General features: G+C 42.0%; 1 protein-coding gene across 2 annotated transcripts; it reads right to left on the bottom strand.

The window, feature by feature from the left end:
- Positions 1-27: 27 nt before the first annotated feature.
- On the bottom strand, positions 28-18,870 carry cngb3.2 (cyclic nucleotide gated channel subunit beta 3, tandem duplicate 2). 2 transcript variants are annotated; one of them, XM_085286467.1, is made up of 17 exons: positions 18,697-18,868; positions 18,227-18,281; positions 16,696-16,840; positions 9,476-9,636; positions 8,355-8,863; positions 8,226-8,276; positions 8,055-8,141; positions 7,887-7,951; positions 6,289-6,411; positions 4,173-4,314; positions 3,670-3,829; positions 3,412-3,509; positions 3,231-3,314; positions 1,368-1,486; positions 1,108-1,260; positions 504-654; positions 28-417 (listed from the first exon to the last, which is right to left on the bottom strand). In XM_085286467.1, exons 1-17 carry the CDS (start codon positions 18,799-18,801, stop codon positions 400-402), a joined length of 2,226 nt encoding a protein of 741 aa, XP_085142593.1. In that variant the 5' UTR covers positions 18,802-18,868; the 3' UTR covers positions 28-399. The 2 variants fall into 2 exon arrangements, 1 of the variants encoding a protein (XP_085142593.1); XR_014893844.1 differs by lacking the exons at positions 28-417; positions 504-654; positions 1,108-1,260 and adding an exon at positions 2,089-2,175 and having other exon boundaries at positions 1,375-1,486; positions 18,697-18,870.
- Positions 18,871-20,399: the final 1,529 nt, after the last annotated feature.

Below are 20,399 nucleotides of genomic sequence, written 5' to 3'. Positions count from 1 at the left end.
ACAAGGCTAACAGAGAAATACACTTAATGCAGTTCAAACATATTTATTTATTAAAACTCAGTCAAATAATATAAACTGTCAACATTATTGTCACCATGCTTCTTACTGACTGATAATCTCAGGCAGGCTTCCACGCCTACAGTGGGAAAAATGACCGATTATACTGTATAAAAACCATATGAACGAAGTACATACATAGCAGTGTCCACTAGGGGCAGTAGTTGAGGTACACATGGTCTTGGCTTGTTGTTATTATTAAATTAGACAGAATGACACACAGAGCAGTAAAACTATCATCTGAAAGGTGCTTTCAACAGAAATGAGTTCATTTCCATGAGAGATACATTTTCTTCACTCCAAAAAAGGGGTTATTAAAAAAAAAACTTTCCATGCTCCTTATTAGTTGGTACTGGAAGTCTGGGGAAAAAATAAAAGACAAGCACAATGACTTTCATGTAATAATCACTTGGGGTGCATTTATTAGGACAGAACGGTGTAGTTACCTTCATTTTGTCGATAAACGTTTTGTTAATGTTCCCGCCCAAAGCGCGCAGCAGTTTGGGTGTGGGGGGTTTGGGTCCGAACAGCGCCAGTCCTTTTTTCTTCTCTTCTTCAACTTTAGCTGCTGCTGGACCTTTGGCCTTCATTAGTTTCCTACAGAGGTACAGAGGTTTGTTTACTACAGCAGCATTTATTATTATCATGTGGAAACTTCATATCTCAGGGATTACATGTGTACTTATGCGTCACACTGACAGGAAGGGGAAGCTCACTGTTCAAAGGTGTCCCAGCCTGATGAACATCACCAACAGCCCTTTTTCTGACGTCCACATAACACTTTTCTTTTCGCTTTGTTTGTAATCGTGCTGTTTTAAAGATCAGGCCTTGAAAATAAAAATAGGTCCACCCACTAACATGTGATTGTTTTCCTTGTGTGTAAAACTACCTGACTGGAATTTTATCTTAAAAATCGCTGCCATTTATACATGTTCACATACTTCCCCCCTCACAGATAGTGTATCATTGGTTTCCAGTAAATAAACCACCAAGTACAGAAGTTATTTCGTGAAATCAGCAGCAAATATTGAGTCAAATCCTTTGACTCACCTGCCCTTTCTGGCCAACACTTTCTGCGACTCCGGGTAATGAACCAAAATATCAAACAGGTCTTTCTTCTCCAGGACAAAGAGGTTGGCGAAGCCGTATGCTTTGACATTAGCTGTGCGCCTGTTCCCTCCATCTTTGGAGGACTGCAAGAGACTAAGAAACAGAAAGAGAAAACATTTCACTGTTCACTGATTGTGATTAATTGCCTCTGATGTTGATTAATTATCAGTATATATTTGTGCGCGTGTATCTGAACTCACCTGATTTCCCCAAAAACACAACCAGCTTTTAGTGTCACAAACACAATGCTGTTGTCGGGTCCTCCCACCACCTGCACCGCTCCACCTTTGATGATGTACATCTCTTTACCGATGTCACCCTACAAATAATTTACACAAATAAATTACTGAAGGGATGTTTTATGTGTATGTGCTTATAAAGGGCATTTTAGCTTTAAAAGAAGCCTGTGGTGGCCTTTTATATACACAGAACTTCTGAGATTAAAGTCATAAATTCAGACCTACAAGAACTCGGACATTCTTTGATATTAAAGTTGTAAATTTTGGAGGAAAAAAAAAGTATTAACCTAATAAAAAATCACTGTCATGGGCTGTTTCCTTTGATCCTGCATTTTGAGTTTCATTCCTTTTTGTATTATGATGTTCTTGTTTGTGCAGTTTAGGCTTCATCCAGTTCTGCTGATATTGAGCTCTGTTTCCCTATCCGGTTGTTCAGTGATGACGCGACGAATCCTACTTCCGGGCCTAAAGTAGTCTGCGTTTAATATGGCTTTTGTGTTGTTAACATGTTTAATGTTATGTATTTTCTTCTATTTAATCTCAAAAAGCTCCTAAAACAGTCAGTGATCACTGTTGACCTCCCTCGGCTTTTATTACCGCTAATCATTTATTTAAGCTCAGTTTTTAAAACCTTAGGATGTAACTACAGCCCAGCCCATGCAGCAGTATATGAATGACTAACCTCGTATTGTGGCTGCATTATCTCAGTTGTTCTCCTGGCTGAAGTTTGGTCCTTTTACAGCATCCTGCCATGCGATTACATTTGTTCCTGACCACCGAAAACACTCATGTTAACTTTTATCGAGTGGAAAAAAAGTTAGCTTGTTCATATTATGCTAACATAGCTGTGTCGCTAGCGGTCACGTAGCACATCATTATATACCAGCTAGCCAAACTTCAGTGACCCTACAAACGTCACTGCTGTTTAGTTTCCTGTCTTCATTTATGTTGGAAGTGATAACAGAGCTGTACGTTTTAATTTGTTTCCAAAACCCGCAGTCAGGACATGCTATATTGTATTTAGATAGAAGCTAGCGAGCTAACTTCCTGCTAACTTCTAACTCCGTTAAATGTCATAAATGTCCGTTTTCATGGATGCCTGGATGTTAAACTCAATTGTTACACCTGGTAGAGCAGAACGCTGATCATTTTATTAAAGATGAAAGACTTTAGACAGTTTTTCAACTCTCAGTAATGCCATAGTGATCGTTTGATATGTGGACCTGCAGCGGAGTTTAGACCCAGACACGGCTAGTGACGTCAGACTGAACAACCGGATAGTTTTGCTCCAAGTGTCTGCATTTGGGTCATCCTACTGTCACCACGCGGTCTGCCAGCGCAGACCCTGACAATGAACTATTTTATAAGATTATAAAGTCATTTTTCCAAATTTAAAAGTAAAATATGCAACGCTGTCTGAGGTTTTATCATAATTATGAATTTTAGAGAAACAAAACTTGGATATTTTTGACGTTCAAGTGGTAAAAAAATAAGTTAGCTAAAAATGTACTCGACAATGGAGGATATGCAGTTGTAACTAATGTAAAAATCTGTCATCACAATGAAATAAGTGTGTTTTCCTCTGCCTCTTTACAGTCTGTATGCTTGTCATCATATGGTGAATCAGGGCTAAAATGAGTATCTCCTTATTGCCAAGTTTGATTACACAACATCAGTTTATCCTCCCCAGCACATTTTTACTTTTTTGTATTTAATGTCCCTCAATTGTTGCATAAAATGATGATAAACTTTTAAAAAATTAAGTAATTTGTTGTGTTTCATTCACATTTGAAGTTGACGATGATTGTGTAAGACTTAACACACCTTCTTCACAACAAAGTCTCCGGGCAGATAAATGATCGACTTGAGCCTCAGCAACATGTCCACTAACATCTGCTGGTCACAGCCCTGTGGAAACATATGAAGATATTTAACTGACCAACCATCTCCCAGTCTCCCAGTTACTGTCTGGGCTATATATTTATTTTTTCTAATGAGTGTGCACCTTGAAAAGATCAATCTTCTGGAAGGTCGCCAGGTTGATGTCCACAGCAATGGCTGTTCTCATCACTAGAGGCATCTTGTCCAGCAGCTCGGACTCATCTGAAAACACGGAGATGAAGAATTATTATTTAATTCAGTGTTAAAACTTTCTGCACCTGGCACAATAGTAGGACTGACGTCTGATTTGTGTCCTATAATTAAAGCGTTTCTCACACACTCTTAAAGACTGAAATGAAGATTTTATCCAGTGACTACTGACCCAGCATGCCCTGAGCGTCCCAGGTGTAGGTGTACCAGGTGCGGACTCGGTTCTGTATCAAAGACGGGATGTGATTGGTCACCATGTACTCCACAGTGTTGTCCATGGAAGAACGGAAGTAAGTCTGTCCTGCTGTCGCTGCACCAATGACATCTCTCATCTGAGACATTATGATGATAAGAAGAAAACCTTTGTTTAAACTAAATAAATACTCCTCTCACTTAGACAGTAGAATGAATGTGCTTTTGTTGTTTTTGACAGTCAAGACATCACAGGGAACCAGTGAAATACTATAGACAGAGTAACGGATACTGGAGTATTGCAGGTTTATTCATCTATCTACATAAACAGGACAAGTGGGGGAGAATAAGAGACAATCGTTTACTACTACTAGTACTACTTGCAGTTAATGATGCTAAAAGGATGCTAATCAGGACTCCAGATGAAGTAAGGATGCTGGGGGCTGTGACTCATGCTATGGGGCAGAGTGTCCTCTGTATTACCTGTCCAATCAAACTGGAGAACACAAAGACGCCCAAGAAAAAATTAGTCATCTGAAAGGTAATCTCAAAGACGGTTTCGGGTTCATTAAGACCCCCGATGTTGATCAGACTGCGGACAGCAAAGTAGTAACAACGCAGGTACCTGTGGAGAGTTTTGGGGGGGGGGGGGGGGGGGGGGGGGTCAGAGAGGGGTGTCATAAACTGTATTGGATGTTTTGGGGTCGTGTGGGGGAAAATGGAGTTTGTTTCTTTGTTTTGCATAAAATGGCAGTGGTGGGTTCTGGGCACGTTTGAGCGATTTCCTTGATGTCTTGCTGAAATTGCTTTAGCTTCCTAAAGAGAAAAAAATATTAAAAGAAAAGAGAAAGTAAAATAACAAAAATGCTACGAGAAAGAAGCTACCTGGCCAAGCATGGTGGACATAAAGAATGCCCCGAAAAGGTAGTTGGTCATCTGAAAGATCAGCCCGAATGTGGTGTCAGGAGTTGGTAACTCGGCGATCAGTAGCAGGGACTTCTCGGCATAGAAGAAGCAGCTGAGGTAACTGCAGCCACAGCATCAGCAGCAAACATGGGACATATGAAAGATTTTGACTGGATGCTTTGTGAGCTGGAACTCATAACTCTGTGCGATAAACCAGAGACTTTTTTTTAGGTAATTTTGTTTCTCTGCTATAACCTTTTGTTATGCATTGCTAACATTATCCCCCTATGTGCTCATTTTCTACCTTTCTGTATCATGTTGGTGAGTGAACATGTTTAATATGGTCATTTGTGAGTACAGATGTTCCCCTAGCCACTGTTTTCAAACCATCAGCCAATCATTAGAAAGTTGCACAGAGGGAGGGAAGAAAAAACAGTTTGTTGTAACTGTGACTCGTGCACAGTGTTGGGGAGTAACAGAATACATGTACCGCCGTTACGTATTTAAAATACAAAATATGAGTAACTGTATTCCATTACAGTTACCGTTTAAAAAGGTGGTATTCAGAATACAGTTACTTTGCTGAAATAAAGGGATTACACGGCGGTATTTTCCTGTTTGATATGTTCGCCTATGCTCTCTCTATTTTGGGTTTCCCTGCCGGTGGAAACCCAAACAAAACACGCATTAAGAGGCTCAAATGCCTGTGTCTCAATCTCGCGTCTCATAATGATGTGAAGAAATATTTAAAAAAATGATTTAATATGAAGGCAATAGGCAGAATGCTACAGGCATAGCCCTAAAGAATGTAGCCTGATGGGCAGTGCAGTCCGTGCTGCAGGGAGAATGGACTGCCATACCCGTTATGTGTCTGTGAGCGAGGGAGGGAGAAAAAGGAAAAGTACAAGATGTCATCGAGCAGAAACGGGAGCTGGAAGCATGTAAATATAATAATAACCACTGCAGCCAAGAAGAGAGCCTGGCGAGCCCAGTTGTAAGTAAGCTATTAAGACTCGACTGTACACTGTGTTCGTGTTTTCCTCCGAAACAATAAATTCGGTTGGAGCAGCCTTTCAACGCCTCTCTCTGTCTCTCGCTAGCAACGTTGACCCAGACAACAAAGTAAAGCCAGTTTTCAACTACGAGCACAACACGAACCCAACGTATTAGCCAGAGGTCCCTTTATGGTTTTACGCCTTTACGGTTCAGAGCCGCGGACCTGTTTTATATACGCGGAATAGTTTTCTATACGAGATCGCTGCAAAAAGCGCAGTTACCTAATGTCCACCCTCCCTGTTACTCATTTTATATTTAGATTTAAAAATCTAGTTGGTATTGGTATGGCGAGTAACCTTCAGTAATAGTAATAAATCACACAGCAATAGTACATTCATGTAGTTGTAAAAAAGCATGATAATATATTAAGTAATCCAAAGTATTCAGAATACGTTACTCTCATTGAGTAATGTAACGGAATACGTTACAAAAACATTTTGGGGCATGTATTCTGTAATCTGTAGTGGAATACATTTTAAAAGTAACCTTCCCAACACTGCTCGTGCAAAAGCTGCTCTAGCAGAGTCTCAGAATACAGTATGAGCATGCTAGGTCCACATCAAGAGTTGGCAGAAAAAAAGATGAGAAAATCCCTCCAACTCAAACACAAGTGGCTGTATAGAAGTGCTGTACTTACGCGCTGCCTACGCCGGAGTAGACCCATTTAGTTTTACCAATGCCCTGATATTCTGAGGCCACGTAGTAGAAGCAGGCATTAAGGTGGAGCATGAAGAGCAGATAACCAATTGTGCGAATCACTCTAAGAGGGGTAATAAAGAGAGTTATTGATATGGCCACATTTTGACATTTTTGCTATCTCAGTTAATTGCATTGTATACTGGATGGATCAGTGGGTGGATGGATGGACGGATCGGTGGATGGACGGATGGGTTGGTGGATGGATGGATGGATGGATGGATGGATGGACGGACGGATCGGTGGATGGATAGATGGGTTGGTGGATGGATGGATGGATCGGTGGATGGATGGATGGATCGGTGGATGGATGAATGGATGGATGGATCAGTGGGTGGATGGATGGACGGATCGGTGGATGGATGGATGGGTTGGTGGATGGATGGATGGATGGATGGATCGGTGGGTGGATGGATGATGGATGGATCGGTGGATGGATGGATCGGTGGGTGGATGGACGGATGGGTTGGTGGATGGATGGATGGATGGATGGATGGATGGATGGATGGGTTGGTGGATGGATGGATGGATGGGTTGGTGGATGGATGGATGGATCGGTGGATGGATGAATGGATGGACGGATCGGTGGATGGATGGGTTGGTGGATGGATGGATCGGTGGGTGGATGGATGATGGATGGATCGGTGGGTGGATGGACGGATGGGTTGGTGGATGGATGGATGGATGGATGGGTTGGTGGATGGATGGATGGATGGGTTGGTGGGTGGATGGATGGATCGGTGGATGGATGGATGGATGGATAGATGGGTTGGTGGATGGATGGATGGATGGATGGATCGGTGGATGGATGGATGGATCGGTGGATGGATGAATGGATGGATGGATCAGTGGGTGGATGGATGGACGGATCGGTGGATGGATGGATGGGTTGGTGGATGGATGGATGGATGGATGGATCGGTGGGTGGATGGATGATGGATGGATCGGTGGATGGATGGATCGGTGGGTGGATGGACGGATGGGTTGGTGGATGGATGGATGGATGGGTTGGTGGATGGATGGATGGATGGATGGGTTGGTGGATGGATGGATGGATCGGTGGATGGATGAATGGATGGACGGATTGGTGGATGGATGGGTTGGTGGATGGATGGATCGGTGGGTGGATGGATGATGGATGGATCGGTGGGTGGATGGACGGATGGGTTGGTGGATGGATGGATGGATGGATGGGTTGGTGGATGGATGGATGGATGGGTTGGTGGGTGGATGGATGGATCGGTGGATGGATGGATGGATGGATGGATGGATGGATGGATCGGTGGATGAATGGACGGATGGGTTGGTGGATGGATGGATGGATGGATGGATGGATCGGTGGATGGATGGATGGATGGATCGGTGGATGGGTGGATGGATGGATGGATGGATGGATGGATCGGTGGGTGGATGGATGGATGGGTTGGTGGATGGATGGATGGATGGATGGATGGGTTGGTGGGTGGATGGATGGATCGGTGGGTGGATGGATGATGGATGGATTGGTGGGTGGATGGATGCATGGATGGATGGTCTTACCTCCAGATGTAAGCCTTGGCCATGATGCTCTCTAGACGATCACTGAACTCAAAAAATGTGTCCATCTTGAAAACAGGTGAGGAAATGTGAGCCAGATGAGAGCCAAAGTACATTTAATAGGCGTTGTTTATTGTCTCATTCATCTAAACATTATTTAAGTAGATTTACCTTCAGTAGACGATTGAGTCTGAAGGCAGATTTGAATCCAAATTGGATGTACAACAAGTCAAATGGCAAGACTGACACCACGTCTGCCTGTGAAAGAGACAGACAGCTGTAAGGTCGCTGACTCTAATTAAGTACATAACTTCAAAGCTCAAGGGATTTAAGTGATCATACCAGGAATCTCTCTGAATCTCTGTAGTGCTTCTTTGTCATCACTCTGTCTTTCTGCAAGGGAATAAAAGTGACTTTGTCATTCAGGCCAGTGTTTTTCTCTGTCAGCAGTCAGGATCATTTCCCACTTACAATGATGTCTCCTCCTTTGACGAACTGTTTGCGGGGTTGGGAGATGACAGAGTCCACCAGGTAGATGATGTCAGCCAACACATCCAGGGTGAACCAGTAAGGGATGGAGATCTCAGTGTGGTAAGGGAAGCACAGGCGGGCCGTGATGAACCACGTGTTGTAGTTAAAGGCCACAGTCACCAAGCTTAGCCATGCAATGTAGCGACGGTCCGTGAAAGGGTCTATGGTTTGCCCAAACACAGAGTCCATCAGGTCCTCGAGTGGCTTCAACACAGTGTCCACCACTGACCACATTGCCTCGGATATCCTGGTTCTTATACTCTTCTTCTCCTGCTGTTTGGCCTCTGCTGCCTTTTGTTCTGCTTTCTTTTGCTCATCCTCCTTTTTCTTCTTCTCCTGCTCCTCTTTTTTCTTCTTGTCTGCCTCCTCCTTCTTTATCCGTGCCTCCTCTGCCTGTTGTCTCCTTTCCTCTATGACTCTGTTGTAGTCGTCTTTGCGTAGCAGTGGCGCTGAAAGGATAAAGGGGCTGAGTGAGCAACAGTTAAATATTAAGAATTAGTTTCCTTACTGCCCCATGAAAACAATAACATTTTTTTTTTGATTTTTGATTTTATTGATTAGCATTCAAATTCAAATCTCAGTGAAAACAGTGAAAAAAAAAACAGTGAAAATAGAACAAAAATCTACCATAAAGAAAGAAAGCATGAGACAAGGCTAATCAAAAGGTATTGGCTGAAGCATTTGCTTATTACGCCAACCCTTTTCACAAAATATCTTTTTGTATGCAGCTCCTGTACATAGGGCTTGAAGAAAATAATAAAACAAAGCAAAAACCAAACAAACAAACAAACAACAACAAAAAAAAAAAACCCCAAAGAAAAAAAAACTTTCCACCTTAGATAAGTAACTACATCAAAGCAAAAGAATCAAGAGGTTATTTTTTTCTCCTTTTTGCTCTTTTCATTCTTGATTTATATATTTTTCTAATACTCTATTTTTAAACATGTTTTTAAACAAGGAAAATGAACTACACCACAGATATTAGAAATATTAGATACATCCACAGATATTAGAAATATTAGAAAATCTGCAGCACTGAATGGTTTTGTGTTGGCACTCACTGACAGGAGGGGTTATCTCAGGGGATGAAGCATACTGATCAGTCACTTTCTCCTTGAAGAGCTGCTTTCTTTCTCTCATCTTCATGATTATGGCTCTGAGGTGCTCATCTGAGTACTTGTTGATGACTATGGGGGGAGGTGGAGGGGGGACTCCCTCCTCTCTGAGGAAGCAAAATAAGAAAGTTGCGCTGTTATTGGCAGTGAGTGAGTTTCTGATGTAGCGAGGATAGAAAAATCATAAAAACTCCTAAAAATTCCTGATGTGAATGAGGAATTTCAACCAATTAAAAAAAAGGAACAAATCAGGAAAAGTTGTGTAATAATCAGAGACTCCACTCGGCATTAATGATTCAACACCTGTTCTACTCCAGCATTTAAAGTTGCCTAGAGGTAAGATTTTACTCTGAAAAATCTGGAACTTTACTTTAACATGCATTAAGAGGTTTTCTGGTCATGTAGCAGTCACATTGTACTGACACACAACACAAAACTATCCACAACACTACACACTACTACACAAGACAACCAGAGATGTAATCCGATTACTTTTTTCAAGTAACAAGTAAAGTAAAGGATTACTATTGCAAAAAAGGTAATTAGATTACTGTTACTTTCCTGTGAGCATGCTGCGTTATTGCGTTACTAAAACCGTGATTTTTTTTTTGCAAGAGTGTCTCATGACAATGACGTAAGTGAGTGCGACGTTTGTGGCAACAGCTGTGTGCAGATCAACAATGGATAATAGCTGTATCCCAAAACGTCGGCTGCATCCTTCGGAGGACCCGGCTTTCGCAGTCTACGTGGGCCGGGTCCTCCGAAGACCGAGAAGGCTGGAAGTGCGAGGCTGTGAAATAGGACGGTCTAGCCTTCAGATTTTCGTCTTTGTCGGTGGAGTTTAACAAACTCGGCCGTCTGCTCCTTGCTATCTAAAATATAACAGGACACTGGCGTAAATTCTCGACTGTCTCACACTTCTTTTTATGACGTTTATTCAGCAGTGTGAAAATCCCGGAGGAACCCACCCGATGGATTAATAAAGTTTTATTTAATCTAATAATCTAATAACTTTGATCTCAGCCAAACCGATTTACTCCGGAACAAATAAAACACAGAAAAAAGGCAAACAATTACATTTTTAAGTTATCCGAGTGACTTACATATTATGTTTAACCCGAGTAGCGAAAGAGCGGGGGTCTGAAAACGATGAAGCCGGGAGTCCGCTGCTCTCACCGGCTCGACCGGCGCACTTTTGCAAATATGCGATGTCTTGATAAACCAAGCAGATATTTGAAATGTACACAGCTACTTTCTCGCCTGAAAATATGTTAAAAGTTTATTTTGTGACCCAGAAAGATTAATAAGAGTAATTTTAAAACTTAGTAGTGGCTTAGTAGTAGTGTTGGAAACTGAAATTGGCTGGGCCGTGCTATGAATTCTGGGATATGGTGGGCCACGAAGGACACACCCGACCCTGTCACTACTCGATCCGTACTGGAAATCCGATCGGTACCCCGCATGCGCATGAAGCGCCTTGAGGCGACTTTTGTTGTGATTTGGCGCTATATAAATAAAATTGAATTGAATTGAATTGAATTGAATTGAATTGAATTGAATTGAAAAGGTGTCTACTTCCGGTCGAAGCGTTTTACGATAGTTACGGGTCAGAGTATCTGTTAAGATGTTAGGAATAATAAGTATCTCTTAAAATGTTTCCAGTAATGAAGCATTTCAGTACAATGTAGACAAAAACGGAAAATAAAAAGATAGTTACGGATCAGGACTCCCCGATCCTTACTACGCATGTGCAAAGTCGGACCATACAAATCGGGTCTACCTGATCCGTACCGCGCATGTGCAGGGGTTTTCTTCTTCTTCTGTTCGTATGATGGCAGTTTACTCCCCAGTGTAAGAGGATACTGCCACCTGCTGACTGAGCGAATGAACCCTATTGTAAACTGATTTAACGTCATTACAAACGTGTGTTAAATTTGATTTAGTGATAGTTGAGTGTGTTTATGCTTGTCTGTGTGGAGAGGATTGATTGGAATAGCGATGATGATGTCTGCTATCATTGTCAATTGTTAGTAAGCAGTTCATCTGGCTGATGAATCTACATGTGACATATTACAAAGTCTGTATTATTAACTCTGTAATTAGGCGCTATTCTTCTTATTTTACGGCGCTTAACAGATACTCTGACCCGTAAAATGCTATCATAAAATGCTTCGACCGGAAGTAGACACCTTTTGCGCATGCGGGGTACCGATCGGGTTTCCAGTACGGATCGGGTGGTGACAGAGAGTACAGGAAGTGCAGAATTATTAGGCAAATGAGTATTTTGTCCACATCATCCTCTTCATGCATGTTGTCTTACTCCAAGCTGTATAGGCTCGAAAGCCTACTACCAATTAAGCATATTAGGTGATGTGCATCTCTGTAATGAGAAGGGGTGTGGTCTAATGACATCAACACCCTATATCAGGTGTGCATAATTATTAGGCAACTTCCTTTCCTTTGGCAAAATGGGTCAAAAGAAGGACTTGACAGGCTCAGAAAAGTCAAAAATAGTGAGATATCTTGCAGAGGGATGCAGCAGTCTCAAAATTGCAAAGCTTCTGAAGCGTGATCATCGAACAATCAAGCGTTTCATTCAAAATAGTCAACAGGGTCGCAAGAAGCGTGTGGAAAAACCAAGGCGCAAAATAACTGCCCATGAACTGAGAAAAGTCAAGCGTACAGCTGCCAAGATGCCACTTGCCACCAGTTTGGCCATATTTCAGAGCTGCAACATCACTGGAGTGCCCAAAAGCACAAGGTGTGCAATACTCAGAGACATGGCCAAGGTAAGAAAGGCTGAAAGACGACCACCACTGAACAAGACACACAAGCTGAAACGTCAAGACTGGGCCAAGAAATATCTCAAGACTGGTTTTTCTAAGGTTTTATGGACTGATGAAATGAGAGTGAGTCTTGATGGGCCAGATGGATGGGCCCGTGGCTGGATTGGTAAAGGGCAGAGAGCTCCAGTCCGACTCAGACGCCAGCAAGGTGGAGGTGGAGTACTGGTTTGGGCTGGTATCATCAAAGATGAGCTTGTGGGGCCTTTTCGGGTTGAGGATGGAGTCAAGCTCAACTCCCAGTCCTACTGCCAGTTTCTGGAAGACACCTTCTTCAAGCAGTGGTACAGGAAGAAGTCTGCATCCTTCAAGAAAAACATGATTTTCATGCAGGACAATGCTCCATCACACGCGTCCAAGTACTCCACAGCGTGGCTGGCAAGAAAGGGTATAAAAGAAGAAAAACTAATGACATGGCCTCCTTGTTCACCTGATCTGAACCCCATTGAGAACCTGTGGTCCATCATCAAATGTGAGATTTACAAGGAGAGAAAACAGTACACCTCTCTGAACAGTGTCTGGGAGGCTGTGGTTGCTGCTGCACGCAATGTTGATGGTGAACAGATCAAAACACTGACAGAATCCATGGATGGCAGGCTTTTGAGTGTCCTTGCAAAGAAAGGTGCTATATTGGTCGCTGATTTGTTTTTGTTTTGTTTTTGAATGTCAGAAATGTATATTTGTGAATGTGGAGATGTTATATTGGTTTCACTGGTAAAAATAAATAATTGAAATGGGTATACATTTGTTTTTTGTTAAGTTGCCTAATAATTATGCACAGTAATAGTCACCTGCACACACAGATATCCCCCTAAAATAGCTAAAACTAAAAACAAACTAAAAACTACTTCCAAAACATTCAGCTTTGATATTAATGAGTTTTTTGGGTTCATTGAGAACATGGTTGTTGTTCAATAATAAAATTATTCCTCAAAAATACAACTTGCCTAATAATTCTGCACTCCCTGTAATATGACCGTGCAGCGTTTAAAGCGTGTAAGTACTGACCTTACTTTGAGTTTGATTCTGTAAAAAGTGACAAAAACATTAGGGTCTGCTGTTCACTGCGTGGGAAGAAAACCTCTTTTTACAGTGAAAAAAACCCTAAACTTCCGAGCAAGCGCCGAGTACGCTGCCACAGGAATGTGAAATTCACAGAGAAACTGCTGGATCCTTCCACTGACATGACGGCTGCGGCACACCTGCACCAGAGCAAACCTCCGCCTGCCCCACTCCTGCTAAACAGGTGAAAATAGAGCAACAGGGCCGCTGAGTTTTTGATTTTATTTATTTTCTGCTGTGTTTTACTTGCATCTATTTGAAAGAGTGAGTGTAAACATAAAAACCTATTTTATTTTATGTGCTGGAATGTGCAGAAAATAGGTTTAAATGTTAAACAATTTTTTTCCAGTCAGAGAATGTTGCATATACTTTAATTTTTGGTTGATGCATAAAGTTAAAAGATTAAAACTAATAAAACAAGTTTTAAAAAGAGACTTTTTCATTTGATTACATTTTATATAATGGATGATGCAGAAAAAGAAGAATTGGGCTGAAAGATCTATTGCTTTATTACCTATTCAGGTCATAAATCATGTTTTTAAAAAGTAACTAAGTAACTAATTACTTTCATAAATAAGTAATTAGTAAAGTAACGGGATTACTTTTGGGGGGAAGTAATCAGTAATTAGTTACTGATTACTTTTTCAAGTAACTTGACCAACACTGAAGACAACACATTAACTACACGCTCTCTCTCTCTTTTTCTGCTGTCTTTCTTTCTCTCTCTCTCACTTGCTGTCGCTCCTAAAACTTCACCCTCTTCCTAAACAAATATAATTTTTTGATTGGTCAGCATGGTACATTTTTCCACCAACACGAACGGGCTGTTTTTTGTTTAGTTTTTTAATTTTTTGGTCATAAGCAGAGAGTGCTTGCTAGCGCTGTCCTTAGACGTTAACGTGACGAAACTATTCAGGAAAAAACGCAGTGTATATATTGTTTATCAGGATTCTGGTTTTACGTGGCCTATCTGCACAATTTAAAAACTGGTATATATCACCCTGTTGCTTTGTCATCTTTAAGTGGTCACGTGATTAACTTACCACGACTACTTTATTCTTCCTCAGTCAAACAGCAGCACTCATGCAATTGTTTTGCCCCCCTGAGCTCCAGGTGTTGTGCCAAAAAGTGATTGCCGTCCGCGAGAGCGCGCGCAGCTGCTTAAAGCTGTAGCGCCCAGATTACTTACGTAGACAGCTACTTCCGTGCAACTGATATAAGGTGCAGTAAGCTGAACACAGCTTCAACTGTCTGTTTGTTGAAAAATAGTAACGCATCCGCGCCGCATTTTCTTGTTAGTAATAATAATGGATTGGATTTATATAGCGCTTTTCAAGGCACCCAAAGCGCTTTACAATACCACTATTCATTCACTCTCACATTCATACACTGGTGGAGGCAGCTACAGTTGTAGCCACAGCTGCCCTGGGGCAGACTGACAGAAGCGAGGCTGCCATATCGCGCCATCGGCCCCTCTGGCCAACACCAGTAGGCGGTAGGGTAAAGTGTCTTGCCCAAGGACACAACGACCAGGACAGAGAGCCCAGGGATTGAATCGGCAACCTTCCGGTTACAGATATGCTTCCCAACCCCCTGAGCCACGGTCGCCCCTTAAAGTAGTAACAGTAACTGCGTTGTAACGATAGGAATAGTAATTAGTTAGATTACTCGTTACTGAAAAAAGTAACGCCGTTACTTGTAACTCCGTTATTGCCATCACTGATAAAGTATAATACACATTTAAGGTATATAAATGTAGAAATATTTGATTCAGTGCATTGCGACCATCCTCAGTGTTTATTTCAGTTTACAATCGTTCCCTTTTCATTCAGGACCCAGCTCAGTACCTGTGATTTGAAATGCTAAAAAGAGTGAATCACAGAGAGAAATAACTTGTGACATAAGAAGGATCACATTACATGGATAAATGCAATCAGCCAAGTGGTGCTCACTGCAGAGCCAAATGGATGGAGTCCAGCTTCACCTGTTTGTGGTTAAGGTTAGGGCACTTTGGATCAGGGAGGACAGATCTAGAGGTCAGGCCAGATGGAGGTCAGAATGATGGATGCTCTCCCTCTAGTGGATAAAATTCTGTAGTGCCTTTGACAGAACAATACACCATGTTTAAACTGACACATCCAACATGCTGAGATCAGGCCCTGCTGTCAAATTAAAGTCAGTACATTTCCACACTTAATTGTCAGGTTGTTTTTCCATCGTTTCTTTCATTGTTTTCAGTGTGTAAATGGTACACTGTGCTGGGTTGGAGTACCGCCCCTGGTTTGTGGAAACTAAATGAAAGAAAGTTAAAGAAAGTGAGCCAACGCCGTGGTGACACCGGTTCTGGTAGGAAGCCTTTGCAGACTTAATCAACCCTAAAGGCGATGCAGCATTTCATCTCACTAATATGCCTCATAAAAGAAGAAGGACACATACTTGGGCGGTTTATATATGAGAAGGACACAGAGTAAACCACACACACTTCAGGTTTTGTGTAGCACTGGCAGTAAAAACTCCCAGTCTAGCTCTTCTGTAGAGTACCTCAGGATCCCCTCTGAGCTCTGACACTATTTATTCCACACATTACTTAAGCTGCTGGCTGACACTGACCCCACCACCACCACCACCACACACACACACACACACACACACACACACACACACACACACACACACACACACACACACACACACACACGCACGCTACCTGTCCTCCACCTGGAGCCTCTGGCTCTTGCCACCATTGTTGTGTCATATATATCATATCCTCGTTGAAATCCAACCTGTGCTTAGAACTACGAGGATCAGCCGTTGCTGCCTCTACCTGTCGCCTTCATAGTGTTTATTGAGGGACCAGAAGCAGCTCTGGTGAGCTCCTTAAAACCTAAAGAACTGAAAATCTTTTAATCCACTTTCAGGCCATCCCTCTTTTAATATGCATGTTGCTCCAGCGGGTAAAGATCTCACATGCTGCGCTTATCTCCCCGGGCACCCTCCCTCCCTCTCCGCCCTCTTGCCAGGGAATCTGATTAATTAGCGTCCATGGGGTGATTACTTTGATATAGGTTTGTGGTGTCACTTGGCAGGTGTGTGTTTGTAGTGAGCTAAAGTGGAGTTTGGAGGCTGGGCTGATATTCTGAGGATAAACACACTGTAACTAATCTCTGTAAACGCTTTTGACTGTCGGTGCACCCGCTTTCAAATGAAATGTACCTGGAAAAAATTAGGTAGAAGAAACAACACTGCAAGCGCATGTCTTACCCCTCAGCTCCAGCTTGATCGGGGTTTGGTGGAGGAGCTGGAGCCGCGGCTGGAGCTGGGGCAGGAGCTGGTGCCGAAGCTGGTGCCGGGGCCGCTGATGGTGCTGGTTCAGGGGCTGGGGGTGGTGCCGGTGATGGAGCTGATTCTAAGAAAGGGGAAAAAAATCCTACGTTTATTTTGGCTTTTCAAGATTGTTAGAAATGGTCCTCACCTCCTGGAAGAAGAATAAAAAAATGTTTGATCTTACCTAATTATTTATTTTGCATCGTTTGTTTTCCTGTAAAGCATTTCTTTTAGACATCTTTATAAAAATATTACACATTTAGAAATATAACCGTAACAATACATTAGATTAAGTTTTATATTTATAATGGTTTCTGTTTTCCCATTTATTTCTTTTAATTGCTAATTTCCTCATCATTGTATTATGTGTTTTCCTTATAGTCCCTTTAGTCTTATAACTGCATGTCATCCATCTGTGAAGCAACTACGAACTGTAAATGTGTTCATCCTTTTTTTGGCATCTTTGCTGCACTGGTTATGTGAAACCATTTTTATTTAGTTCATCATCTATTAAAGATTCCTGTAACATCTGTAAAAGAGAGAGACAAGACGCTGAATATGACATTTGAGGGGTTGATTATTCGCTGGCCGTGTTTCTGTCCGGCTTTCAGACACATTAGGCAACCGTGGGATCAGCAGAATGAAGTAACAGAACCTGGATGGATGATGGAGACAAACCTGATGTTATTCACTCCGGCTCCAAAAGGCCATTCAAACTTTCAGCAACACAATCAACAAATCAGTGAAATTCCATTTCTTGTCGAGCTCAGCAGTCGAGGAAACTCAACTAAAATGGAAACGGTCAGCAGGCGCGAGAGAAGTCGTCCAAGGCTGAACGTTTCATATTGGACATTTGTCCAAAGGCTTTCTCTTATTTTGGTCCCTTTTTGTCACTCGTTTGACTGTTTGCGCTTTATAACTATGACTATAACTATTATAACTACAGCTTTATACAAATAACAAGAATAAACAGAATAATACACGAGGCTGACTGAAGTGTGGAGGTGTTTCAGTAACACTGTGTTTCACTGCAGTATCTAATTAGCAAATACATTTGTAAAGAAGCTTATTATACAGTAAAACGTTACATACTTATTTCCCTTGTAATGGCATAAACAAGTGTTGTATTTATGTGGATGGATATTGGTGGATTTAGATGTGGGTGTTTGGCCTATTACGTTGATTTGTCAGTTGCATTTGTATTAGTATGTCTTTTAAAAAAAATGATGATGCGTATGTTTCTATTTGCTCGATGACCTGTGCAGGGACAACAAACTGTCATGTTAGATGAATAGTTTTTGTACACAGTCCCTGACAAATAAAGAGGCAAACCAAAATGAAGCGAAATTTAAAATAATCCATATTTTCTCATGTTCCCAACATATTAACAGTCAGTCTTGTTTTAATTTCACAGGATGGGACAAAAAAAAGGAACTGGGTAAACTTTTCAGCCGTTAGAATGACTCACCCTGTGGTTTGTCCACTTTCTTGTCTTCATTCTCCTTCTCAGCTGGCTTCTCCTCCTACACGACAAATCAACATTTTTTTTCTTCACAAAATCTGACGCCTGGCTCCATTTGTCAAACAGTGGCCATTAAGAGTGACGCTTTAATTTCAGTGGCAGTTTTAAAGAATGGTGAATTCAGCGTTTGACAAATGACTGCCTCTCCTGATGGACACTTTTAAAAACAGGCTGCGTTCATGATGAAACAAATTTCAAAGTGCCCGTTTGGGTAATGAGTGATTTCAATGAGGTAGTGAAACAATTTTATTTGGGTTTTTTTTTTCTGTTTTGCTGCCAGGGTACAGAGCAGCTGGTTGAATGATAGAGGCAGACGAGACGCCACTGCTCATGTCTGTAACCAGTCAAAAATCTGGTTGACAATAACGATTTATTATAGTTAGTCTAATAACTGAATATACAGGCGGAACACATACCTTGGCTGGAGGTGGAGGTGGAGCTGGGTCAGGGGCTTTGCTAGTAGTCCCAGAGCCCTCTGGCACCTGCGGGCTGCTAAAGAGATCCTTCAACTTTGCAAACATGTCTAAAAACCTACAAGTGCATCAGCCGTCCTGCCTGCTGCTTGTATGAGGGGAGTGTGGCGGGAGGCAAGGATCAAAACGATCCCTCAACTAGCCTGATCCCCTTCACTCCGCCTACCTTTTCTTCTCCACCTGTTTTAATTCAGCGTGTCCTCCTAACCAAATTGACCCTAATTGCATTACTGTATTTAGCAGGACTAATACTCTTGCACTGAGCATAGCCCCCACCATCAGCAGTGACATGTCAGCCCATCCCTCAATTGGCTTAGGGGTGACCACTAAAGCAGGGAGGGCTGCTTAGCATGCGTGCGAATGTCTGTGGAGCACACTGTCATTCTTCTTATTGTAAGTGACACACTCTCGAGTCATGATACACTTTAAAAAACTGCCATTCCCGTTGAATGTATCATTGTAAAAGGATGGAAGACAGTGATCAAACAAAGTCCACATAGTGGGTTTGAATGACCCAACTAGATATACACCAGCTCACTGAGAGGTCAAAGTGACTCTGTCCTTGTGTCCTTTCACTGAGTTAAAATGTGGTCATGAGTGCGTCATGCCCGCTGCTCTCATTTACTCACTGTAGTATTTTGCTGTCTGAAGCAGGGCAGGAGGGAATCAAACAGGCTGATCCGCTTCTCATACAACCAACTCCAGTCTTGCCGCGCTCTCAATGCAGGTAATCAGCTCATGTCCATGGCCAGTTTGGAGATGGCTTACGTGTGGACCTGGGAAACATTTTTAGAGCTAAAAACAAAACTAAAAGTTGTTGAGAGCTTCTCTGGGCTAAGTGTGTGTTTAATTTAGTCTGGGAGTTGTTGTTTAGTGTGCAGTCGGGAGTGCAAGGCACAGCTCTCGCATCATCAGCACTTTTACTAATCTCTCTAAACAGATACCTGCAGATGGCCAACGGCAGCAGCACTGCAGCTTGCATGTTGGCTGCAGGGTCAAACTATTCATAGCATTCAGCAAAACGAAGCAGTGATCGTGATGCTGTTGTCTTCACTCTGGCTATGAGGAATTCATTCATATTCTTTCACAGCTAAACTTTCAACATGATGAGAGGTCCACTGTTTAACAGCTTACGTCAGTCACAGCAAGACTGAAAAGACACTTCAAAGTAAAAACAGAAAATGATTGTAAGTGTATGATGGCGCTGGTTTGTAACTGTGCCACTCTGAAGTCTTTTTCTTTCACATTTAGAGCTAAATGTTACAGATAACCATAATTATAATGGTTCATACTTCAGAGCTACAGTGCTGTGAAAAAGTATTTTTCTTTCCCCTTCCTGATTTCTTAGGTTTTTTTGTGGATATTTTTCACACATGTTCCAGATCATCAAACTTTAATATTAGACAAAGAGGGAAAAGCCACCCAAACCTACCTGTCATTGTGTGAAAAAGCAACTTCCTCTCTTTTTAAATTAAACATTAACTGTGATTATTCACATTTTTTGGAAAGCTGAGTTTTGTTTCAATAGCACTCTGAGTTGGTGAATTAGCAAATCACTTAAACAGAACCTGTCAGACAAAGTAAAGAAGGCTAAAAGATCTCTAAATGTAGCGCACCACACCACGATCTAAAGAAACAGCTGAGTC

Source organism: Mchenga conophoros, linkage group LG9, assembly GCF_057382185.1.
Source record: "Mchenga conophoros isolate Kocher_MC1m ecotype Shallow Benthic linkage group LG9, M_conophoros_male_GT1.1, whole genome shotgun sequence".
NCBI classification, from domain to species: domain Eukaryota; kingdom Metazoa; phylum Chordata; class Actinopteri; order Cichliformes; family Cichlidae; genus Mchenga; species Mchenga conophoros.
This window is presented reverse-complemented; position numbering and strand designations above follow the sequence as displayed.